Here is a 27,048-nt window from a genome sequence, read left to right on the forward strand (position 1 = left end):
TGCTAAATTTACTTTTATCTGAAATTAGGACTTTAGACGACTGAGCAACAGCCCGGTTCTTCTTCTCTTTAACCCAGGTAAGATACTTCTGGTTCAGAAGAGACTTGATATAAGAAATGTGACCGCTGTAGCTCTTTTTTCGAGGAATTGACTTTACGTGAAAATCCTCAAGGCTACGGTCATCCTTGTGCACCTTTTCCTATCCAAACTTTTCTGTTCCAGTCAACCTTCCACTAAAATACTTCAACACAGCACTGTGAACATCCAGACTGTTCAGCAATGAAACTTCTGTGGCTTACCCTCCTTGCAGTGCATCTAGAATATATTACAATTCTGAAATGCAACTTTGTATGTAACACACCCCGATGTGTTAAAATAGCAGCTTTACTTATAGCTTACATGTCTTTGTTGGAAATCTGCAGAGCAGAGAAACACAGAGGGACTAACAAACAACCCAGCTCCCTGACCACACATGACCTCAGGATGTTGCCAGTAGATGTCCATCCAACATTACAGCCACTCAGGCTCCCTGCGGATGTGTTGTTTAACGATACCAAAAGGCCAGTCCAACACAGCCCCAAGCAATTTGTTAAGAAATTCTCAACCCATCAGGTCCCGTTGTGTTTAGGCATAAACACTGTGTCCTATGAGCCCAGAATCACTGCCAGACTCAGGAAGACTCTCTCTCTCTCTCTCTCTCTCTCACTATCTCTGTCTGACATGGAGCTCAATCTGATCTCCATGCCATGTGTTCTAAGGTGAGGCTCATTCCCTTGCACCCCCTGAAATATGAATGAGGTGACTGAGTTATGTAATAGCAGCCAAAAAGGAAAGAGGGCAGTGGGAGGGGAGGGGAGGGCATTACAGCAGGAAGGGAGAAATGAGAGAGCGGGAGAGGAGACTCACATCATAAGCCCCAGCCTTGATCTGCTGGTACAGCTTGTGCTGGTCCTCGTCCCAGAAAGGAGGGTAGCCCACCAGCAGGATGTAGAGGATCACCCCTGAGACACACACAAAAACACATGGACAAACAAGTACACAGACACACACACAAACACACAAAATGCACATTTTGTTAGAAACTGGATTTCAGACAGTTTGTTTCTCAGTTTTTATCATCTAGGAAATACCATATGTGCCTTGTGTATATTTCTCTGAACAACTCACCACAGGCCCAGATGTCCACAGGTTTGCCATATGCCTCCTTCCTCAAAACCTCAGGGGACAGATACCCCGGTGTGCCAGCAAATCCTGCAGAAAAACCCCCCCCCAAACAATTGATTGACATGCTCAAGGCAATAGACTGTGTTGGTGCTATCTGTGGATCAGCTTATATAGGAAGCAACATAATCTTCAGTAAGATATGACCTATTGGTCCAAACAGGACTGAAATCTTGAGGATTTAAGATGAGTTGATTGTGAAGCACTGGCTAATCTCTTCCTTGAGAAATGCCACAGACACACTCACTGATCAGTACGGGTGTATCAGCACTACTAATCTTGATATTGCCAGACTGACTTGTGCAAATGCCTCTGTTCAGTGGCTTTTTCAGAACTGGAAGCTAAATTTATCTTTCATTACCAGTCTACGTTTCTATCACTGCGGTCACTGTGAGCCCATCAATAGCTTATGGGTTAAAATGCAGATGTGACTGTACCCACCGAACCAGGCCTGCTGATCCCCCTGCACCTCAATGGCGAGGCCAAAGTCGGCCAGTTTCACTGCAGCATTCTTACACTTGCTTGCCAGGAGCAGGTTCTCTGGCTGAAGAGGGAAAGAGGACAAAAAAACAACAACATTGGCATTAAGACTTTGAAATGGAGGATTGGGTACAAAACAAATAAACTGTCCTAGTAGGGAGAAAGAGTTGCAGGCACATAGCTAAGCATGCATGCAAAAGTTTGGACAGTTTCTCACTTTTTTCCAGTGCGTGCACGCCCACACACACACACGCACACACAGAAACAGATGTTATTTCAACAACATGCATGGAAATTATACAATAAAGGTTAGTCCGCATTTCTGTAGTGACTCTGTTGGTTTTCAGTGTTTTTTAGTCCCAGGCTCATGTGATGAGCTGTGGCCCTGTAGTCTCCATCTCTGTGGCCCAGATAATACAGTCAGCCTCATTATTCTCTGTCAGAGGAGGGCTCTAATAATGGGCTGCAATCCCCACTGGTCCCTGTTCTTTTTCACTTTCACTCACTACATCTCTCTCAATCTCACTTAATCAGTGCCTACGTAAAAGCAACTGACAATCTTGAATGTCAAATAAAGCACTCTGGTGGGAAATACAGTAACTTTTCCATTGACGTCCATAGACATACTGTGTTATTTCAGCCGATAACCAGAGGCTTGATAATACTAGGCTTTGCGCACCAACCTGTACACTGAATCTGAGACAGAAACAGTTAAGTCCTTCCCTCTGTTCGTTTAACTCCACCTGTTAAGTTACTCTGCTCGTCCAATTAGTCGCTGTAGTTGTTTCCTTAAATAGTAGACAGCAACACTAATCTAAACTTTATGAGAATGAGGACAATATATTTAGACTGCATTTCTGTCACTGACTCCCCTGCAATGCAGCAGCATGCGTTTTCACATCCTCTGCCTTCCTCTATCTGTTCCCTCTCCTAATATGTTTAGAGGCATACTGTGTATTTGAAGCACAGATTGTTGAAAGTGTTCTTTCACAGTCTTTGAGGCCATAAGTAAAAGAGAGCGACTGAGTGAGTGAAGCAGTAATCCGAAGGCTCTGAGCCTACCTTGTGTCATCACATTCTCCCGGCTCTACCACTTCGTTAGGCTTTACTCTTTTGTAAATGGGGAGTTAGAACTTGCCAACACTGCAGCACTAAGATAATCCGTGAAAACGGATGTGGGCGGAATTCACGATGAAGCATCCGCTTCCATCAAAAAGGTGCATAAATGTGATGCAAAACAAGCAGGCCAAACGTTCAGACATAACAGCAGCAATCACCATCAGCATTTGGGAGAGGCACAGCTTCCTTTTCCATCTCTTCAGCGCACACATACACTTGGACATCTACACACAGCTCAGCACACAGATGACTAGCAACTGGTTTGGTTGAGGAGGGCAGAAAAGGACAGAATACAGCTGACAGAAAAATCTGTATTGAAGAGCAGGTCATGAGTGGGTGTTTTAAATGGTATGATTCCAGGCTTTCTCTTCTCCCTTTTATTTCTTTGCCTGTAGAGAATCTGGAGATGCTGTGGCATTCCTGCCATTAGATAAAGCAGCACGGATGTAGACCTCTAATAAGAAAGCACACCATTTCAAATATGTTGCTCTGGTGTGGAAGGAAAATTGCTCCCATTTCATTTTACAGTGACATAAATGCTTAAAGAGATTAATATGTACAGATTTTTTTTGCACTAGACACGCAAACCCTTATCTTATAGATGGTTTAAAAACTAGCAGCATAAAAAACAGTCATCCAAGAGTAAAATAACAAGGTTATGTCTTATATACCCAAGTAATTAAGTTTGATACAGTTTAATTAATGCATCTTATAAGACCTGTTACCTTCATTACTTTTGTTGCTGAGGTTTCCAGCAACATAGACATATAGCCTTGGGATCAGTACACATTTAATTTCTGAGATGTCAAAAACACTATATAGCATCTGCTTTACAGTCTGTACATAGATATGGGTTTTTGGGGCACACACGTGAAAGTGCACAGTGTGTTGCCGACATTTTCTGTATCCCATTTTCCCAATTTGAGGGTTCTTGTGACTCAGACTGTCCTCAGCCATCACACTATGACCTACTGCATGAAACACTCTCCAACGCTCGGGTGTGAAACCAGATAGGTGTGTCAGCTAAATAAAGACATGAGCCACAACAGTTCTGATAAACACAACACGCCTTTACTGGAATGCCTGACATTTGCATAAAGGTCTACTGGACAGCAGAGGTGCATCACGTAAAACAAGATGCAACATAAAGGCATGCAAATGCAAAATACAAACAGGTAAAAGACTTGTTTCTATTCTGATGCTTATTCACACATGGTTTATATTTAAGGTGTTGCTTTGGAAAACTAAAAGGCATCTTGAGAAAAGAAAAAAAATCCCTGAGAGCAGTGAGAACAATGTGAAAATGCATTAACTGTTTCCAGCTCTAAAATGGACTGAACTAGCTGGCAGTCAGCTAACACAGGCAAACTTCAGAACACTACAAGTTAATTAACGGGCCTTTACAAAAAATGAGCTGTCACGTTTAAGTCAATCTAAACCTCACAGGGTGCCTGATAATCAATAGTTCACATCCATCTCTATCTGGTAAATGAACCAGAGATCAGATTAAGTATCCTCTTGGTAGAACTTAGATGGATCCATCGATAAAAATGGGACAGCTGTGTAAATGACAAATTCCTGCTCCAAAAAGGTTACAGAGAGAGAAGGCGCAGGTCAGGTGGAGTGACCTGCGTGCATGTCTAAAATCCTCTTACACCAGGGAAAGTCATGTTTATACAACAAGAAGGTGACTGCAGAGAGCTGGAGGCTGCGTACGACAGAAGAGAGCCAGACAAAAGCTGGAAAAAGCATTTAACAGTCCCTCAGTCATCACCACAAAGCCTAAAGGGGCTGTTGGAGCGCTGACTGGGGGCAAAAGCTTTTACCTAAATCTGAGTAAATACTATATGTTTTACAGTTAGATCAGAAGGCAGGAGGCTTTGCAAGCGACATTACATCAACAAATAATACAGACAGTCTGTCAATAATAAATCAGACAAACCAGACCAGACAAATAACACACCCACAACCCCCCCGACACGAATATATAACTCTCAAGGGACAGCAAGGTGATCCTAATTACTCACCTTCAGGTCCCGGTGCACCACGCCCATTTGATGGCAGTGAAGCACCGCCTCCAGGATCTGCTGGATGCAATGACTGCATGCAAACACCAAGGAGGGGGCTCATGTTAGTCTCAGCAGCGCTTCACTCGCGTGCACAGGCCAAGGGAGTAGGGTGTGAGGTGAGGAGTGGGGGTGTTATGGAAGGTAAGAGGGTTAGAAAAGAGGTAGCAAGGGCTCTTCTGTTGCTTTGACCTTTTACTGGCCAATCAGGGTTCAGTTTTGCAAATTTCCACTGGATCCAAATGTGATGCCGAGCTCAGACTACACAATATTTGTGATTGTTTGAGGTGATTATAAAGTCTTGCATCTGTTTGACCGAGAGACACCGTAGACTGCTCCACTATCGATCATGCTGGCTCTCTTACAAATTGCGCATGATGTCATCAGGAAGGAGGAGCTGGCTATTTCCAAGCAAAGAATGTAAACCGACAATGGCAACCACTGCCACAGTGTATGTGATAGTGGCCAGCTGGCATTATTCCACTTCCTCTTTCATTTTGTGATGTTTACAGGTGTAGCTACACACAGCTGGGAAAAAATAAATAAATGGTTTAATGGCTGGTGGATCTCTCTGTGCTACTTTTGGTCAACATCACAGAAGTTAAAAGTGGACATCTTGAAGTGTCCATAAAAACAGCATGCATGCTGCAAGACTCCAATTTAGTCTTTTTTAATGTCTGATGATATCTACCACTCCTGCTCTTCATCAGACAATAACAGCTTCTTAAATTACATGTTGCTGGTCACATGATCACATCATGTCCAATCATAACACATATACCAACCTAGTGTCCAGATGCAAGAATGTTTTTTGTCCATTATGACACACTACACAAGACAAAATGACTGACTGACTATCAGTCAGGTCTTGCTGAATAATCAACCCTTTTCACGCTTTACCCAAACTGACGCCCCTGTGCTGTGGCCATAACTAGGCTGATATCATATAGGCTGAACCCGGCATAATACCTACTATAACATTAATTTCTTAGACTGCAAGACTAAAAAATGGATTGCTCAGGCTTGCTCATCTCTGGTGAGCTTCTCACTTAAAAGGTGACCTAAGTTTTAGGTGGCGACTGTGGCTGTGAAACAAACACCTTCCAGCATATCAGACGTCATCATTGACCTTCATTAGTGAAGTTTTTGGGGGCTGGCTGTAGCCATGAGTTTGACTCTGTGGACTGCAAGGTCAGAGGTATGCAACAGAAGACTCCTTTGAGTCAGTTTAATCTGCAAATAACCAATGGATACAGCCTATGATCTTTGTCTTAGGTGGTCTATTCTTGGTAGATGACAACCCAATCTAAGAAACACATTTACTGTTGGCTAAGGGCGGATTCTCAATACCCCACCTCCCTCCATGAACTAGCCAGCAGGCTTTGAGTGATGAAAGAGGGGTGTGAGGAAATGGCTGGCCAAGGGGGGCTACAGAAAGCGTTGATGAAGGAGGTAAGGGAAGGAGTGAGTCATTGTGCAATTAATAACAAGATGTGTCTGGGATCAATGCCATGTCTACTGCCAGTCTAGCTGGCCTATGCTGACAAGAGTAGTCATTCTGGTGTCAGCAAGCCTCCAGACACTAAAAATAAAGCCAAAAACTGTACAAGGGATGCTGAGGGGCGATCGAGGTGTGAGTGTATGCAGAAATTAGATGATATTCCTCAGCAGGGTGAGGTGTGAATTAATGCAGAGCCGCAGTAATACACACTCACAAATGTACTGTTGGAAATGTTTTGCTGTGACCGTGCATATATGCTTCCTGTGCACTGACAACGTTTTTCCACCTTTCATTTGTTTATTTATTTTTAAACAGAAATTCTTTTGAGGAGAGAAACAAAATTCCAGGTTTACTATTATAAAAAAAAAAAAAAAAAAAAAAAATGGTATTATTAGAAATGTAATGCAACATCTACTAGATTCAGTTACCAGTATTTGAGGGTGCAAAGGGAAAGGGCTTTTGTCTCTACTAACAACCCTGATTTCTCATTCAAAATGAAAAAAATTGAGTCATTATTGAAAAGCATTAAAACTAGCGGGGGGATTATTTTCTAATAAGAAAGTTTCATTTCTATTGTCTGACAGTTCTTGCAAAATGAGAAAAAAGAAAAACAAGTAAGACAGAGATATCTTTCCAAAGCAGTATGGCATTTCAACGTCACTGATTCATTTAACCCTGAGTTATATTTCACCACCTCACCTGTGTCACGTCCTACTAAGCAGCTGCTTACATTTGAAACCAGGCTTGTTTTCAGTGTGAAGGCAGTGGAAATATTGAAAAGTTGGGCTCACTTGTTCTCACCACTAATACTTGGGAAATGAAACTAAAGCATATTTTCTGTGGCATCGTTAAAGCGACTATGAAAATGCTTTTGCACCTTTTTTTACCACTGTGCAGCCAGTCAGAAGGTGAAAATGAACTCCCTTCATTGGAAAAAAAAACCACTTGATCCTTGTCGATAATACAGAGTAATAAATACATTATGAGAAGAAAATACCTTTCCTATATTTCAAAGCATTCAAAAGTCGGAAAAAGCATGAATTATTAATTTCTCAGCACAGAGAAGCTCAAAGCTTCACAAAGGGAATTTACTTGCCAAGGGTTAAGAAATGATGTTTGTTGAAAAGTCAGACAGAAATTAGCTGGCCTCATTTTTCTTTCTAAACATTTTTTATTTCGTTAGTTTGAGGACAGTATGTTCTAATGGCTTGGCAATTAATCAACAAATAATTTGTCACACATCCTGGATTTTTCTCTCCACTACTCTCAAGGTCATCCTCAAGAATTAATTTTGACTGGTGCGAGATGTACCAAACATTTAAAAAATAGCTTACAGATGGCATTTATTTTGAAGTTAGTTGCATTAAAAAAAAAACTGAACTGAAGACCACAAGCATCATCATTATCGTGTTTGTGGGATTTTCCGTTACACAAACTCCTTTAGTAACCACAGCCGGATGGATTATTTCTTGCGTGCAGCCTTTAAGTCTCCATTATTTATACGGTTAAAATCCTGGAAACCGGATATGTGTAAGAGAAGTCGGAACCAAGTCAAGTATTTTTTAAAATGCTATCTGATGTTTTATTCAATCCCAGATGCTGTAAACAGTGCAACAGTGTGAAAGCGTACTTGCACAGGTAGGCAAATTAAATTTTCAGTAAGTTCTTGCAAATAAACAATGAAAGAAAAAAAATCAGTATAGCAGCAGCTGAAGATTTCAACTATCAGAAACTGAGCTGTAATGAGGGAGATGTTTTGATACTGCAGTCATGTTAAACCTCGAAGGCTGAATTACAGCCATAGAGTGCAATAAAGCACGAGTCGGGCCAGTCTGTGAAATATTATAACATGAGAGAAATAAGAGACAGGGAGAGACAGAAACAGAGAGAGAAAGAGAGAGCGATGGACTGGCAAGACTGTAAAGTTCAGGGCTATAAATTAGAATCCTGTGTCTTGTTTCTAAAGGTCTCCCAGTGAATAAATACTAGGCAGGTCACACCAGCATGTGGCTGTAAACGTGCGGTCAAGGCTAAAACAACTTCTCTCCATGAAATGTGTCTGTGCTCTTTTGTATTCATGTTCATGGATAAATATATTGGTATGTAAGCAATTCAAAATGAGAGACTGTGTGCATATGCACATTTCAAGCTTCCTCCAACACTTTTGTCAGCTGTTGAGCTCTCTTACTTGTCTGTATGTGTGTTTGAGCGTCCAGTAAGCAAAACCACATGAACCCAAGCACTCCTGAATTGGGTATTGTTAGGAGTGGTCATGTCATGCAAGTCATGCCCAATTTTTGCAGGCATTCTGCAGCATTTATTTCAGGTCATTGAAACATCATATACAGACTCCTACTACAAGGGAAACCCCTTTAGCGTCATTTTTAGAGTGAAGCAACAATGAAAACTACAAAAGTTCGCTTTGAGAGGTAGGTGGTGTGCCAGATGGTACAAATCACAAGTGTTTATTGGGTATTTTACTGGGTAAAAATACACCCTTTCATAGTGTTAAGTACGTGTTTTAAAGCAAACTTCTCCCATTTGCATTTCTTTTGTTTTTATGTTACTCGCAGTGACAACAGAAGCAGAGCACTACAGACTACTGGCTCAATAGCACTGCCCTGCACTTTGTAAAATGACTGTACGCGAGTAACCAGCATGCTATATGATACCTACAGGTCCTGAGCAAGTGTTAGTATGTTACAACTTGGAATTGAGAACAGATCTTCTTTCGTCAAGCCATCCTTGTGCATCAAACAGAATATATGTGTACGCATTTGTATTTAACATCAATATAAAGTTGGAGTTTTTGCATATAGTATTATCCTGGATTCAGAAACAAACACAGCCAAACTTTGTTTAACTGTAAGACAACACATATGGCTTTCTGTACACTTTGTGGATAAGCAATACAATCTGCTCTAACAAGCCACATTTGCTTGTAGTTCTGCTGCAAACTAACAAGTTAGTCCAATTTACAATATTCTTCAAAGAGGAAGTGAATAATTAGGTCGACAGATCACAGCAGCAGATGCACCACAGGACAGGAATAATTTGTGCCTGTTTTTTGTGTTGTGGTTCTAGATAGAAAACATTACTATGACAGTACGTGACAACAAAAACAATGTTTCACTTGTGGTTTAAATTGTACATTTTCAAGCAGGCGTTTGATAAATTATAAGCTGGTCAGAATTATTTTTGCTTCTGTGCCTTGAATTAAAGGTGCAGTATTGTACTGTTGTCTAAACCTGAGAAACATGAGCTCAAAACAGCAATCAGATACCCTAAATGCTCCAGTCTATAGGCAGCAATACACATTGCCATTGCCACTACTACTTTAACATCAGCAATGCTAATAAATTCCTTAACATATTATCATTTAACACCAACATTCAATGTTGCAGTGTTTACATTTTTAAAGTCTAATCTCTAACTCTCCCCCAAAAAGGCAATGTTTGACAGCGACTCTAACAGGTGTCCAAGGGAAAGAGCAAAGAAAACAACATCTTTTCTTCCTTTTTGTTTTTATATCCACAGGTAGACTCAACCGTGTGGAGATCTCACTGCACTGTTGCACTGATTGTTGGTCTTTTCCTGCAGAGATTCATAGATCAACATCTACAAGTTGTAGATTTTTCACAGCCACTTAGAGGCAGTGTAATGGGACTATTCTTGTTCATACCGTGCCTTTGTCAGCTCTTCAGTATTCCTCCTTTAGATTTTCAAATAATCACCATTCAACCCACGCAGTGAATTGCACACCTTTGGCACACTGTTGGCTTACTGAAGGACCATACAAGTCTGTCTCCAGAGCCTTTACACTCTTGAATTCCCATAATCCTTCTCTCAGCATAGCCTGAGAACTATGCAAATGGACACGGATGCATAACCATAAATCCTCATTTTAAAATACAATGAATTCAGTGTTTCATTCTACAGCGATGTATGTCTTGTTAGACTAAATATCATAGTATACTGCACTGATATCTATTACCTGAGATTGAATGAGCGGTAATATTAATAATAATAACTCCTGCATCGTACTGTACGGCTGAAGGTCTAGAATAAAAGCTTTTTTTAAGGCACTACACTTGTTTATGAAATCACCTTTAAGACTTCATATCAGAATGAAATTGTGTTTAAAATGAGTTTGCTTAAGTGGGTTTAATTTGTGATATCTCTGATGTTTTAATATTATCATATGAGTAATATTATAGCAGCATCCTAAGGTTTCATTTTATTATATTAGAGCTACTTTGAGTCTGACTACGGTGACGTCAGGAAGAGACAGATTGAATATCTAATAAGAAAATCAAAAATATTAAGGAAAATATTCTTTGTTTTATAATCTCGGCTCCTATTTTGCTGTGTGTCTTCGAGCCTAAGATCCCGTAACACCTCTATAAAGGGGTTAAATGAGGCTGTCCTGAAAATTCAGGGATCAATACAAGAGAAGTCGGCATTTTAAAGGAAGAGAAGATTAAGAAGGAAGAAAAAGAGAAAAAAAAAAATCAATGAAGAACACAGTAAATATAGCTGTAGATTTTTCCTAACGAGCCTGGTGGGGAGAAATTGATGGTTTCATGGCCTGGATATTTATTGCACCTGCAGAAAGTTGTGTGCTTGCTGCAGGTGACTGTGTGTACATTTGTTGAAGTGCATTCATTAATAGATCTGGCTGTCAGTCAGTGCAACAGGAGCTTTTGTTATGTGGGCGCTGTAAAAAGAAAAAAAAAGGTTGAAAAGAAAGGGGAGGGCTGATGGATCAGGGAGGGTGAGTGAGGTAGGCCAGGGTCCTCCAATTAAAATTTAAAACACGACACAATAAGACAGCAAAACGTAAACAGCATACCAAGAGACAAGTCGGACAGGCGGACATCAGACCAGTAACTGACAGGAACGACACCACGAACTGACGAGATTGAGGAGGAAGGAAGGAGAAAAGAAACGAAGGAAGCAAGCAAAAGGATGGGGGGGAAGGGGACGTTAGGAGGGTGAGGGATGCAGATGCTTCTCTACTTTTACTAACCTTCAGGTCCCTGTGCACTATGTCATGTTGGTGAATGTGATGGACACTTTCTAGAATCTGATGGATACAGTGACTGTGAAGACAAAACAGAGAGAGGAGGGACGGTGGGAGTGGAGAGGGGAGTGAAAGGATGGATGGAGATGGATGGACCGTAGGAATGTATAGAGAGGGGTGAAGGTGGAGAAATGATAGAGAAGGAGTGGAGGAGAAGAAAGAGGGATGCCAAATGAGTGACAGAGAAAAGACAAAATGAAAGATGAGAACAGGGCAGGTTAGGAGGAGGAAGAGAGGTCATGTAACAGGTGGGAGGGAGAAAGGAGAAGGCAAGAGAGATTGATGCAGACAGAGGTGGAAGGAGAGGGATGGGTGAGTGAATGCAGGTGGAGGAGACAAAAACGTTTCGTTTTGCTTCTTTAAACATGATGAGAGACAGGGGCAGCCACAGCAGAACAACCTGGCAGACAAAAAACACATCAAACACTGACAGAGGAGAGGAAAGGAGAGGAGAGGAGGAAACGAAAAAAGATGACAGGTTTTGAAAGTGAAGATAAAAATGTTCTGCAGAGGAGAAAGAAAATGATAATAATACATAAGAGAAATGGAACACTTATGTATAGGATGAAACTGAATCATAGAAGACTGGTGGGCTGTTGTCAGGCTATTTTTCCATCACTAAAAGGAAAACACATCACCATGCGTGTGCACTGCAGAGAGACACATGAAACTAACTCGCTATAATGTGTGTGCGTTTGTATTTTAATGTGTGTGCATGTAGGCTTAGTGCAATGAGAGAGTTTAATGTGCAGAATATGTGACTAATAGCAGGCGCAAGGAGACAGGCAGCCTGCAGGATCCACACCCACACAGTGTCTAATGAGTGGGAGGCCTGAGAGAGAGAATCAGAGATATACAGTACGTATGTGCATGCCCGCTCACTCACACACACACACACACACACACACACACACAGCTTATGATTTGATACTCATCAACACCAAAAGGCATATTTCTGTTATAGTAAATCCTACTGACTGCACTAATTTCCTGATCCTGGAAGCAATCTGCAGCCACATGGTAATCCTACCATTACATTTAATGCGTTTCAAAAAAGAAACCTGAGTATGTAAAGTAAAGGCATTTAGAAGATGTAATATAATGCTTTTTTCTAATCTTAAAGAGTAACTTAAAAAAAAAAAGCTGCAGGCTCAGCATTGCACCGTTGCTGCAGTGAACTTCAAAATGAACCAACTGACCATCATCAGCATCAAAGATCGGTGCAGCACTGTTTAAAATTTAACCCTAGTCACAAGTTCCTGACCTGAGCTCTTGTGTTAAATGATTTCTAACCCGCAGCATACTAAACGGGAGCTCAGTGGTTTCCAAACTCCATTCGTGTGGCACCTGGAGCCACCCAACATCAAGAGTTAGATGTTATGATATATTAAATACAGAAAAACTAGATGGTACCCTGCAGATTTACACATTAATATTTACTTAAAATGTATTTTCCTTAAAAATAAAATCAGTAAAATAAAAACATTTTGTAGGCATTTCACTAGCTGGGTCCACGTCCTCATTTTAGGTTTGACAGCATTTTAGTAGGTAAAAGGTGAATGGTTTGGACATTAATTGAGCCGCAGTTTGGGGAAGGCCTCGAAGGGGAGTGGCAGCAGCTCCCAGGCCTGGCCGGTCCCCATGTACTAAATAGAAGTGAAGAAGTTAAAGAATTGAAAAGGTCAGGGAGGGTGGGGCACATACACGAGAATGAACAGCTTTTAGAACTGGGGGAACCTATATAGATAAGAACCAGAAGGTGCGTGTTTGGAGGTGTGGTCCCACTCCTGAAATTCTGATACTTAATCTCCAATTAGATAAGACAAAAAGATGTTGACACGTCACTAATAGGTGGTTTTTGGTCTTGTTTGGAGGGATAATCAGATATATACAGCTGAAAATATATAATATAGTGAGCATAATGCAGCCAGAGTCTGTTGAATAATAATCGGTTATATTTTTGTTAGTGTACTTTAACTTGTGAACAATCCATCTGACAAAGAGTCAGATAGTAAAAGTAAACAAAGTAAACATATAATATTTATTCATAACAATCAAGGAAAGTTACTTTGCAGTAGCAGTTAGTGTAATTTTAATGACAAAGGGAATTTTAAAAAAATTAAAATATTATATTTTTATAATTATAATCTATTAAAAGCATGTATTGGTTTTCCATGTAATGTTAAAAAAATGTTTTAAAAGGTTTTCCAGATTCTATACATGATAGTTGAATGGTTGACGAAACAAGAAAGGGCGCTACATGTAGTAAATCCACCCTAGAGTAAGGACTTAACAGCAGCACCGCAGAAAAGCATAGGTGGGTGTACAGCACAGATAAAGATGTTTTATGAGTCACAAAGTTAACAGTTATCATTAAGTGGTTATGATAACTATTTGTGTTTGACTGTTTCAGGAAGGACATGCCTGTGACTTACTCAGATAAGAGGTGAAGACCTGCACAGAACACCACACCGTCTGGCTTCTTCTCTTCAATATAACCTGCTCTATATTTGCTTTTTCACACTTCCTGATGCTGCTGTTTGGACTGTCAGTTAATATAAAGTGACAGTGATTTGAAAGTTTACTGCATGCCTGCGTGGACACAGTGTTTGGCCTGACAGAAACCCACTGAGTATGGCATTTAGAAATAGGGGAGCGTCTCCATGCTGCTCCTTTGTTTATCCATTTGTGCATGCCTCTAATATCTCACTGTCCAAAACCATTTTGTCATTCCGAGTGATTGTTTATGGACTCCTGGCGGGGCAAAGGGGGGGGGGGGGAGTGCAACGCTCATCTTACTGGCTAAAAAAATGTGACTTGCTCAGCACTTTCAGCTATAACGTCCCACTGTTCTCTGCAGGAAGCTGAAGTGACACTCGGAGGAAAATCAAATACAGCATCAGTGAATGTGTCAAGCGTGGGGCACCTTCTGTACCTCTCATATGCCTGAGATGCTTTCAAACTACACCGTGCTTTCTCTTGTGAGCATGGTTAAAATGTTTTTTTTAAAAGAGGATCATAGAAAAAATAGATTGGCTGCCATGTTTTTTGTGCTACATAAAGATGAGGATGAAAAAAAAAAAACAAGTAAGAACAAACAAAACAACCTTTCAAAATACTTCACCATGGAAACTAAAGCGCAAACCATTCGTGGCAGTGCATCACTGTAGCCAAGCAGAAAGTAAATTCTCAGAGCAATGTTTTGCATATTAAAGACAAGACAGAATCAAAGTTCACAATATATTTAATGTCTAATGCTGTGGGGTGGTGTGAGGATGCGTAGTCCAACGCTGATCTACAAATCAGGACTAAACTTACCTTCTTATGACAGGAACAAATCTAGATTAAACACTAAACTGAATCTCTTAATCTCAGGCGGCACAGTCTGAGCATGTGCATCAGATTTCACTCCACGGAGAGTTTCACTAAACTGCTGGCTGGTATAAAAAGCTCACATAATCTGCCTGGTCAAAAGAAAAGAAAAAAAAACAACATTTCACTGCACTACTTTTAAGCTTTTTTAATATTGATTTCCATGCAGAGTTGTGTTATTTTTTTTACTAAGCCCCTAAAATCTACTTCAGCACATCCAGAAGATTCTCAATAGAAGTTAAGGTCTGGGCTCTTTGGTGGCCAATCCATGTATAAAAATGATGCCTCATGCTCTGTAAACCACTCTCACAACCTAAGACCAAAGAATCCTGGCATTGTCATCTGGAAATATATTAATCCATGACCCACACCTTATATATTTTTTTACTTTTAAGATGTTTCAGAAAGTGTGTGGGGAAAATGGTTTGCTAACCTTAACCGTAAAACAACTTAATAAATCAACAATGTTTGTGTGCCACAGCTCCTGCTCCCTAAATATTCCTGAATGCAGCTTTATTTGTAATCAAATAAAGCACGATGGCCTCGATCCAATCAAACGCTGCTTAAGAGAAACTCGATTCTGACGGGGGGCGACAAGGTGTTATGCTGCACAGTTTGGGGTCTGTGAGACTAATTATCGTAGCTAATTAAAGTCCCACTTCTTGCTGGTCTCCAAGGGAGCGAGGGGGGAGGACTGGGGTGGGGGTGGTAGGTGGAGGGGGGAGGTGGGGACATTCAGAAAGGAGGGGAAAGGAAAGTGAGTCCGTGTGTGTATGTGTGCATGAGCAAGGAATGAACATTTCAAGGGTTGCAAGGTGGGTGGCAAATGCTGTAGGGTTTATGTGTACTGTAGGATAAAGCAGGTGCCTGGCGGCCTACACATAAAGAGTAAACCACTGCATCGCTGCTGTCAAAACAGATTACAAATTCAAAAACATATACAAGAACATTTCTTTATATCCTGTTATGGAAGTATAGTTCAGCTGCCTTTACTTGGCCACTAAAATAAATAAAGTGCATTTTGTTTTATTAGTTTAAAAGCATCACACACGCAGTGAGATGCCAGTATGCAATAAATGAGACAGTAGCCTCTGATGGAAAATGCCCAGTAGAAAGACAACATTTAATCCAGAATGAAAAAAAGAAAAATCACCCCTGTTGAATTTAGAAGCACCATCACGACAGAGCTACATCTAGTATTTCATCATTCTTTTCTCTGACACCATCAAAATGGTAATTTAGTGAATGAAAGTCAGATTTATATATAGCAGATCTCTCTCTGTATGTCTCGGATATGCTATCACCCTCATTACATAAATTATAGTATGCGTGAGAATCAGAAAATCTCACAAGATGATACTATTACGGTTTGAGTGGTATCGCGATATAAAATGATTCTGTGATGAGACAAGATATTCATCACAAATTCTGTGTAACTGAGTAAAGAAAACCACTAAAAAGGCAGAAGGCAGTAATTATGTATACTTTTAATTCACTTGTAATCCGCATGAGTATGTATGTTATCGTTATTATCTGATAATAATTCAATATGCCATCTTAACAAGTTAGTTCTTGGATTTGCCGTCTTGTGTGTTCGTTCTATTTCACTGCAAATACTGTTTCCATCCCCTTTATCAATTTTATTTGATAAGCACCAACAAAAAAGTCAGGAAGTGCCTGCATGGATATTTATAGGATATCTGTATTGCTTTATATATATGACCATCGTAATGACAGTAAGTAAGGTGTTTGCCTTTTCATACAATTTCTATCGTACTGCAAGTTTCTGAAAAGCAGAGAATCTTAGATGCATTTGAAACAGCGAAACCACATTTACGTTTTTTGGAAGCATAAATCGTTTCTTGAGATAAAGATTTAAAAAAAAATCTCTTATATTTTAGACTTGTGAGTGGGTACATTTGCATTAAAGTGAACAAATTACAGAGCACTGTGGGTTATGACCTTTCTGCTGTGAGTGATATAAGTGCCTCTTAGCCACCTGTTGTAACTGCTGACATTAGCAGCTGACATCTATATGAATGTTTTCCTGAAAAACAAAACAATTCACCCACAAAGACGACAATGCATATCCAGTCCATCTTATGAGCTAATCTTGGACCCAGTGCTAAAATTAATGACCGTAAGGACCAGGCCATATCAGGGTTGATTTACCTGTTGATGGAGCATAGCGTGATTAAAAATAACACGATTACTGTGGTTTAACTGACATATAGATTGAGATATATGGTGTCAGGGAAGAACAGTGCAGCTTACTTTAATGGAAAATATTAACAAGAGTTACTGAACTTGATGATGATGATTCCTGACTTACAAATCAAACAATGACAGTAAAGTGTGTAAACAGCTCACTGGTCGGGGATGTTTTACCCAAGGATATCAAAGAAACAAAGTTTCATGATTACCTGAACCCTCACCATCCTCGTTAACTCGAAGAAACCTCAGAAAATAAAAGTTAGCCTTTTCCATCAGTTACACAGTCGATGCTAAAGAGTAAAAGCACTTTAAACAAACTAAGTCAAACTCTGAGTGGAGACTTGGGCTGAAATTGGCCATTTACTGTGCCAAACTGGTGTGATTTTCTACAACAGCAGACTATTCAGTTCTGCTTTTAATGTTGCTGAATGGACTAACACCCACATCACAACTGTCAGTTTCAAGCATCTCTCTCACTCTTCTCTCAGCCTATTGTCTGTCCACCCCCCCACTCCATTTCCTCTTCCGCCATTGGTTAAAAAGCAAACTGTGTGTATGTGTGTTGATGAGTCAGCATGAGTGGTGGGTGTGAGATATAAAACGGCATGGGTGGCTGTGGGGGAAGGGGGAGGGGGGGTGAAAAAGAAAGTAAAGTGGGGGACGGAAGCAAAAGAGAAAGAAAGAGAAAAGCAAGAAAGTAGGTAGGACGCGCACACGCACGAGGTGGACAGGGTCATGCTTATATTCTTGTTTTCATATTTCTCAGTGTTTAAAGGAAAAGCATGTGAGGAACATGAATGAGCAACATAAGAGTGTAAAGGTGTACCCTGAACATCCACACCAGCTAAGCTATTTGAATCATTGAAAGAAGCATACCTGAGGTTTGACCAATTAGAGTTCTACACATAGTTACAAACACCAGCAACCTATTATGTGAGAGATACAATGCAGTTTTATGTTCTTTGTAGCAAAGGCTGTCATTATCTTGGGGTTTCGATTTTCCTGTGCCAGAAAATAATTACTGCTTTTGAGGCTATTTTAGCACCACACGCTGCACTTCAAGTGAAATTATTTATTTTCTTTTTGAGAACAAAAAATCGAACGACGTATTCATCAAAACACTTGTGCCGAGAGCTTCTTGCTGTGACACGTTTTACGCTTTGCAGCCCATTTGTAGGTTTACAACAAACACCACTTTTTTCTGGCTTCATTTTTTTTCCCTGTTTTCCTTATAAGACTCGATGGTGCATTTTGAGAGGTTACTCACACAGACGGCTTTTGATTTAATTTAAGAAAATGTTTTGAAAGACATTAAGATTTATACATTTATGTTAAAATAATATGAAATGCAATAAAAAAAACTGCCTAGATTTTGTTTGTATAGACCTGAATAGGTTAAAGATGACTTCGAGTGAGTCCCAAATTAAGCCACTTCTCTATTCTGTGCCGACTGATCACCTTTAAAAGGCAAATGAAATGTTTTTCTAAACTTTGATGTCAAACATGCATCATGTCATGTTTGATGGCTGTGTTGTCAGCTGGAGTTTAATGTATGGCTGTAACAAACAGCTGTAACTAAACAGAGACAGAACTCCAATACAAACGACATCACGGTTTAACCGTCCTGTGGCAAGTGTCTAAACCCATAGCTGGTTTGTGTCCACCTGCTCTCTGTATGCTTTAGTACTGATTTAGGATTTTGCTGAGCACGTCTGGGTCCGACTTTAAGCCACTTAGCAGAAAAATCAGCTCCATAATAACAAGTTCACAGAAGAAAGAAGCAAAAGAAAACAAAAGAATGTTTTGCTTTTTCATCCAAAAACTTGGTAAACTGTGTTTTTAAGGATGTTATATCAATGCAACAACAGTTATTGTTATTGCTCAGATATTTTGTAGTTATATAAACATCTTAACACATATCTTGCGTTATGCATGTGTTTGCAACTTCGACCCTAACCATAGGTGACAAAAATACAAGTATCTTAGTCACCACAATTTACTGTGTGTGATTTGGTACTGAAAACCTATAGTGGTCAAACCTCAGTCTGGTCTTAAAGGTAGTCCTGTGTCAGTGTGAGAGGTGAAGTACTCTGATGTAAAGGAAGAGGCAAAGGACAGAGGAGAAATATAACAAACAAAGGGGGGATAAAGATGAAAAGAACAAAGAAAGTGGCGGTGGTAGTAGTATAGCAATGAAAACAGGAAGTGGAAGGAAGACCACTAACAGAATAGAAAAGGCAAGAAGATACAAAAGAAGACAGTAAAATACAGAGAAAGAACAGAAGTGAACAGCAACACATGCAGTGTAAGGGGCAGAAAACAGGGGACAAGATAAGACAACACAGAGCAAGTAGTAAGAGGAGAGGACAGTGAGACGAAGAGGGGAAGGAAGAGTAGAGCAGAGTCACAAAAGAAGAGGAAGAACATGTACAATCAAAGAAAAAAAAAAAACAGACAAGAAGACAACAGAGGACAAAGACCATTTAAGGGCAAAGAGAAGCCCCACATACAGGAGTGAAGGCTGCGCTCCTACCTGGCATCGGCCTCACTGTAATACTCTCTGGCTACGATGTCCTCAAATAGTTCACCTCCGGTCACCCTGTAAAAGCAGACAACACACACACACACACAGACACACACACATTTATTTAGGAAAGCTGGAATGGTTGGAGTGGAAGGAGGAGGTAGTGATGGTGGTGTGTGGTTATAAATGCTTCAAATCAAGGATTCCTACTTCAGTTCTTATTTTCTACAGCTCCCCCCTTCCCCCCCAATCCTCCTACACTTCATCCCCCCTTCCCACACCGTTACCATGGAAACTAGAGGGAATTGCTGAGAGATAGATGTGGATAGCGTGGGTGGTGATAGTGGCAGTGGTGGTGGTGGTGGGGCAAATATAAGAGAGAGTTATGCAATTGTATATGTATATGGAAGAGCTGGGAAAACTGAGAGGCAGCAGCTAAAAGAAAAGGGGGGCAGAAGACGAAAAGGGATGAGGAGGAGCAGAGAGGAGAGGATGACGACGATGACGATGACTTACAAGTCAAACAGGAGGTAGTGGAAGCCCTCCTCTGATATACTGTCATGAAGACGAACTGCGAGAGAAAAAAAGAGAGATTGAGAGAGATAAAGTGATACCTGGGCTCTGTGTAGCTGGAGCATTCAAGCTATGATGGTTATTCAAAGAGTTTCTGAAAAACACTGGGGATGACTGCTGCATTTTAAGTTTTTGGTTGTTTTTTTTTTAAAAAGGAAAAAGGTGAGATAAAGAGATAGTGAGAGTGCGCGTGGGGTAGAAACCACAGGGAGTCGAAATAATTGAGTCTTACGTCATATGTGTTTACAATAGAGTAGGAGCTTCTGGCAATACAGGGCTCGGTTTAAACAACAAATGAATAAAACTATATACTTCTATTGGATCTTTTAATAAAAAATGTTAAGTGTGTGTTTTGGCAAAAAAAAGAAATTGTTCTGTATCAGGAATAAAAGACTGTTAATCAAATCTAAACTGGTCTTTACTTTTAAATGGATTCAAACTCATTTAAATTATTTTCAAATTATTTTCAGTGGGTTGAAAATAAGAAAAGCGTGTCCTCACCGATGTTGGGGTGTTTCAACAGACGACAAATACGAGCCTCTCGCTCCAGCTTCTGGTGATCTGAGGCGCAACAAAAGAGAGAGAGGTATGTCAGAGTTATTGTTAAACTTGGGTTATAAATATGTTATATCTATATTGTAGAAGGCTTTTTAGGACGATAAAGTCAAATGTGTCAAAAACAGTTTAGAAAATGGTTTCATGTCACAAAGGACGAAGAGAACGCAAAGGAACCCAGTGGGTGTAAAATATGGAAAAAGTGAAACATAATAAGGCGTGTTGTTCTTCCAAGTTTTAAACTAAGAAGGCTCAAGGTGGATTCCAGTGCTACATACTATAATTTAAAAAAAACAAACAAACACATTCTTGTTTTACTCCATAGTTTAATGGGTGATCTTCACTAAGGCCCACAAGATTCAGCAAGTTTCTGTATTGGTGACTGACAACATAACTGTTTTCTGGTCATTTAGAGCACAAGAAAAACAATATTTCCTTAAACATAAAACTGCACAAAAAATAAATAAATAAATAAAAATGAATGAAAAATGAAAAAAAAGGTCAAAAAGATCAAATAAATATCCATCCATACAAAGCATTTTTCGTGTCCATGAATTCAAGAGTCTATGTAAAAACTGAGCATGAATATTTAGCAAAAATACAAGTTGTTCAAATTATAAAACACCAAACTGAATTTAAATAATGTTGCTGAATTTTTGTGTGTGTGTTACATTTTTCTCCATAATGCAACATAAATTTAATATATTATGTTTAAGTGGCTTTGAACTTTGAATATTTCAGAAACTCGTGATCTACTGGGATTTTCCCACACAACCAACTCTGGGGTTTACAAAGACTGGTCCCGTAAAGAGAAAATGAGCAGCGGTTCACTAGGAGAAGATACCCTGTTACTCCCAGACTTCAAAGGAGCATAGCCATAATTCTTCCACCCAGAAGGAAGAGAATAGTAATTCAAATAACCACTTATTACAACCAAGATATGCAGAAGAGCATCTCTGAATGCAGGAAGGAGCAGAAGACCACACTGCCTGCCGTTCCTGTTTGCAAAGAAAACTACTTTGAGACTAAAATTTGTTGCCTGGTGTGTCTGTGCAACATTTGGTGCAAACAACATGAAACAGTGGTTCCACAGTGGATGTGTTATATCAATAAAGAAATGATGTGGGAATTATTTTATAGGGATATTTTCTGAGCTTCAGTACTGGCTGAGCAGCATTTTGACACCAGAGCATACCAACTACTGCTGCTGACCATGTTTATTCTTTTATGACCGCTATCTACACATCTTCTGATGGCTACTTTAAGGATAAAATACAGTGTCACAAAGCTGAAATCATGTCTGGTGGTTTCCTTCACCTGAACTGAATCAATCCAATAGTGCATCTTTGGGTTGTGGTGGAACCAGGGGCGTAATTTCCAGGGGGGTTAGAGGGTTATGACCCCCCAATAATCAGACCCAACCAATATAACCCCCCCAATAAAATTGTGAATGATCTTGCATAAATAGGCTCTTGATTTTCTTTACTCTTTTCAGGTATTACCAGCAAAATAGTTGCATGTTTAATCATCTTTATCCAGATGTATTTATTTATTTAGACAGAGATCTTGACCCCTCCTATGTTCAGTACAAAGTTACGTCGATGGGTGGAACAGCAGAGTTCAATCGTGGATGCTCAGATGAAAATATCTGCTGGAAATGTGTGATGCTGACATGTCAACACAGACCAAAATCTCTGACTCTAAGCCAGTTCTGAAGAGAAAAGAGGATCATAGCAAGGTGCAACTAACGAAGTGATCGGTGGGTGTAATTTACTGTGAGTGGAAGTACAAATATATGAGCATATATACTTCAAGACACACTATGTATGTATGCAGCTAAAATATTTACATGAGCATGTCCCTTTACATAACAGATTACTGATGCTAACCAACATGCATTACAGGGTTATCGTGCAAGTCACAGCAGGCATATAAAGCACACACACATACAGACACACGTACACACAGGGGGTGGATCACCGGATCCACAAAGCGTGACTGTCAGCACAAACGTACATATGCATAGGTTGCACCCACACGCGTACAATCTGTACGAGTTTAAGAGAACACAGACTGGCAAAACTCAAGTGCACACATTCACACTGGCACTGTGGAGTGACAGTGAAGTGTAAGCGTGGTGATTATAGTCTCAGAAGATGAGAGGAGTGAGGCGGAGAAAGGAGTGGAGGAGTGTTGAAGGGGGACAGGAGAGGAGGAGGAAAAAGGAAGGAGAGAAAAAATACAAGGACGTTTAATATGCACAAAGCCTGGTTGCTGTCTTTCTGTTGAAACAATAAGACACCGCTAATCACTGCCTGCTACTTTTTTTTTTTTCTTTTTAACTCTAGTCATTTATTCTTCACATTTGGTTTTTGTTTGAGGCTATGAACTCACTGAATATTTTTTTCCCATTTATTTGTTTGTCCATGTGTAACAAACTGCATTTTAATGGGACTGAATTTCATCTTTTCAAAACATGGATTCACATCTGACCTACTCAGAAACACACCGATTACAATGTTTGTGATTTACTGGGAGAGACCTATTGCAAATTAGCACTTTAAATAAGGCTATCATTCCTGCGCGATCGTGCAAGCTTTCACTGCAGTTGAACTGTATCTGACTGACTCTTAAAAACTACCAACTCTCAGCTTGTGTTTAGCACTCCCAGATGTTATCTGTCATACTAATGTCAAGTGTTGGAAAACTTGTCATGGGCACTCGCATCGCATTTCATTCTATCAGTGGCATCTGCTAATATTACTCTGCAAGTACAGAATTGGCTCACAGTAGCTGCTGTGGTGCATCATCTATCGTCTACCATCTGTGCCTTTGTTATCAATCCATCATCTACGTGGGACAGTTTTATTATTAATATTGTGATATCAAGTATTGAAAGATCTATTGAAATATAACACATATGTCATTACTGGGCTTTTTTTCTTGCCTTGTTTCTGCTTAAAACTCATTTGGCATTGTGAGGTGAGGTAATTAAAAAAAAAACTCATCATATGATTTACAGATGGAGGATAACTGAGGATGAGATACACGACCTCCCCTGAAATGAACATGGTCTTTTATCAGGTCTTTTATCAGAGCTTTATCAGACCGGCAGATAACACTACAGCAAAAAATTGTATGACAGATGACCTTCCCATGGCAGAACACTCATAACAGATGCTCTTCTCAACTGCCCTGCATAAAAGAGGACACAACTGATAACTGTCTATACAGTCTGCAGTGTGTGTGATAACCTTGTGGTGTGTGTGTGTGTGTATGTGTACCAAAGAAGAAGTCAGCTATCAGGTTCAACTGTACGACAGTATTTTTAGTACTGCATATGAGGGGTCAGCGTAGTTTAACAAGAACTATGGAGATTAATGTAATTTTATTTACGTATTGCATGTAGTGTATCAGAATAAAACTGATATGTAACTGACAGTTAAAAACCCGGTTTATAAAAGGTACCTTCTCTCATGTATAAATGGTGGGAGATTTGCCAGAGCTACTGCAACACTAAACATTTACTTAAATAGATTTACTGTAAGGCCGAGAGCTCCATTTGTTTTCATAATTGTGTTTACGTATTTAGCTAGGTAGAAACTATTCTAAGTAGGGACAGCTGATGTAGTGGCAGATCATATAAGAAGATTATCATGTGCATTTTTGTTATCTAGTTACAATTTTAATATATTCTCACTCTTAATTTCATCTTTTGCTCAACTGCTCATTAATGCAAATGAGCCAATCACATGGCCGAAACTCAGCGCACTCAGACAAGCTTGGTGAAGAAGACCAAACCGAGCATTAAAATGAGTAAGAAAGGTGATTTAAGTGACTTTGAACATGTCATTGTTCAAATGGTGCCAGACAGACTGGTCTCATTTCAGAATCTGATGATCTTCTGGGATTTTTCCCGCAATACCACCTGTAGGGTTTCTCTGAATGCACAACAAGTTATAACAGAAGCATAAAGCCTACAGCAGCAGAAATCCACAGACACCACTCCTGTCTGCTAAGAATAGGACACTGATGCTACAGTTCGATTGGATGGCCAAAACTAAACAATAAAATATTGGAAAAAGGTTGCCTGGCCTTCAGACTAGTCCTGCTCTGTCATTTAGATAATAGGGTCATAATCTGGCATAAATAAGATAAAAGAACAGAACAATGCTGCCTTTTATTAACAGGCTTTAGGCTGTTGGTGATGTAAATACATGTGGCGAGTTTTCAAAGAAAGTTAACCAAAAGGAACGGACGAAAGATTTGAGACAACTCGTTTCAGATAAAGAAACAACCAATTATAAGATAAATGAAGATTACTGTGAAATCTGAGTTGTGCATAGCTACTCCAGTAGAGTCAGAATAAAAACACGGAGCAGGACGTGAGTATAACGGCACTCATTTAAAACACCAAGAATTTTTATTCCACAGAGAAAAGAAAAAAAAGGCCTTTTTGGCCCTCCACCTAATATAAAATGCACTGATTTCTGTTAAGTAAGGCGCTCCAACCCCCACCCTTTCACTCCCAAAGGCCCATTTCTAGTCAGAAAAACCCTAAACACGTATCTTGAAACGTGTCCAACATTACACTTGTTTCTGGACTTTAATTAATTATTGCAGTTTACAGTTATATGCTGAAAACGTAAAAGCTGGTCCAAAATGCATTCGCTCTGGGGTTTAAAAAAAAAAAAAGTACTCTTTTGTAAAAACATGACACACAAACAAGATCAAATGAGAACTTCCTTGTGTGGTTCTCACTGTAATTACTTGACTGTCAGCAACTGTGGCCGTGCGGCTCTTTTAGTGCAGCCTGCTTAAAATATTCATTTAATGAGTCTTTCAAAGTGCCGGTCAGTCAGAAGCAGCAGGGTAAATAAGAAATGAGACCAGGGAGTGGGGTAAGGAAGAAAGGCAAGGACAAGAACACATGCACAGAGTAGGATAACCCAAGGACAACATTCAGTGAAATCAGTGGGAATCTTCATGCTGAAGGAGAAGAGAGCAGAGGAGAGGAATATATTTGGGTTAATCATCACCAGTGAGGACTTAAGTCTCTAGAGAGGGAGGAGATGTAAAAAGACAGCCACAAAGACAGCCAGATATAACCACTGTTCGGAACACTTGACTCGTAACAGCGTGAGCCCTACCAGCAGGGAAATGTGGAGTGGGGATTGAAAAGTTTCCTATATCCTATAGATCCTACAGAAGCACAGCATCAAAAAGCAGCCTCTGAGTTTAAGGTGAAGCATGACAGTGGTGGTGCAGAGGGGCTGCATGTATATAGAAATCTAAGTGGATTCCTGAGAGTAATATGATTAAGAAAGCATCATTTTTCCAGTGAAACACCTGAACTTGTAATCTCATTACATGACATTACATAATTACATAATGGGTGAAATACTTCCATATAAACAGAGTGTGAATTGACAGAAAAAGTACCAACACATCTTGAATTATTTACATTTGTAATTGCAGCCACAGTGATTTGATTTCACACTCGGGTTTAAGTCTCATCACTTTAGTTGACTATATCTGCCCTGGTTATGTGACATTGACACAAAGCTCACTGGCCAAAACCAGGTCAGATCACTTCTACTGCATTGCAGGTGAACATCAACCCCCCCCCCCCACACACAGACACACAAGCTCTACTCTATCATGATATAATTACATGGCCATACAGGAACCTCTGGCATCCACTGTCCAGAGATCATTGCCAATAAACAAGTCCTATGATTGGCTGGAAGCCTTGCCCAGCAGACCTGCCCTATATTTCCTGTTGACATGTGTTGGATTGGCATTAACCGTTTGTCGGCTGGAAAAGGGAACGGCAGGGTGGGGTGGTGGGAAGATGTAATGAGAAGCCCGACTACTACTCTATTCATAAATTTGAATGTTCAGTGTGTGAACCAAGTGTTATGACTACAACAACCAACGAATTGTGACACTTTTTGGTTGTAACTAATAGTTTCTTGATAGAGTTCACTGTCCAGTTGACTGCCTGCATCTCAGACACTGCTTCTCTGCTGTGGCTGTCTGAATATCTGCCCGTGTGTGTCTGAGAGAAAGAGAGGGAGAGTCAGATGAGTATCCCGTGCTAAAGGCATGTAGGCGTACAGGCGCATGGCCCTCAGCTGCCAAATGCCTGGGGTGCCTTTGCTCTGATGACCCCACCCTCCCCTCAGCTACCATCTCCATCTGCTGATCCTAAACAAACGCTCCTCTTAAGTTGGTGAAACCAGGGCTGTAAACTCACCGACCCTACCTGCTGCCTGAGAAATATTACAACATCATAAAAGGCCTAAACCAAATCCCACTTATAAAGTAGAGCAGCAAG

The 27,048-nt window shown here is 40.1% G+C and overlaps 1 protein-coding gene across 32 annotated transcripts in view; it reads right to left on the bottom strand.

The window, feature by feature from the left end:
* The window catches only part of LOC147317887 (calcium/calmodulin-dependent protein kinase type II subunit beta-like), a 78,779-nt gene that overhangs the window by 42,204 nt on the left and 9,527 nt on the right, over positions 1 to 27,048 (bottom strand). For 25 of the 32 annotated variants that reach the window (XM_086315305.1, XM_086315300.1, XM_086315302.1 and 22 more), the window contains exons 3-9: positions 20,655 to 20,714; positions 20,097 to 20,151; positions 19,590 to 19,655; positions 4,848 to 4,920; positions 1,663 to 1,765; positions 1,168 to 1,251; positions 907 to 1,001 (exon numbers count right to left, since the gene is read on the bottom strand). In XM_086315305.1, coding sequence (XP_086171431.1) covers positions 907 to 1,001; positions 1,168 to 1,251; positions 1,663 to 1,765; positions 4,848 to 4,920; positions 19,590 to 19,655; positions 20,097 to 20,151; positions 20,655 to 20,714 — 536 coding nt within the window. Of the gene's footprint in view, positions 1 to 906; positions 1,002 to 1,167; positions 1,252 to 1,662; positions 1,766 to 4,847; positions 4,921 to 11,416; positions 11,490 to 19,589; positions 19,656 to 20,096; positions 20,152 to 20,654; positions 20,715 to 27,048 lie in introns of all 32 variants that reach the window. The other 7 variants (XM_086315303.1, XM_086315293.1, XM_086315298.1 and 4 more) reach the window with 1 other exon arrangement.

The sequence above is a fragment of the Aulonocara sp. 'chitande type north' Nkhata Bay genome, linkage group LG12, assembly GCF_057382095.1.
Source record: "Aulonocara sp. 'chitande type north' Nkhata Bay isolate Kocher_YH1m ecotype deep benthic linkage group LG12, A_spYH_male_GT1.1, whole genome shotgun sequence".
NCBI classification, from domain to species: domain Eukaryota; kingdom Metazoa; phylum Chordata; class Actinopteri; order Cichliformes; family Cichlidae; genus Aulonocara; species Aulonocara sp. 'chitande type north' Nkhata Bay.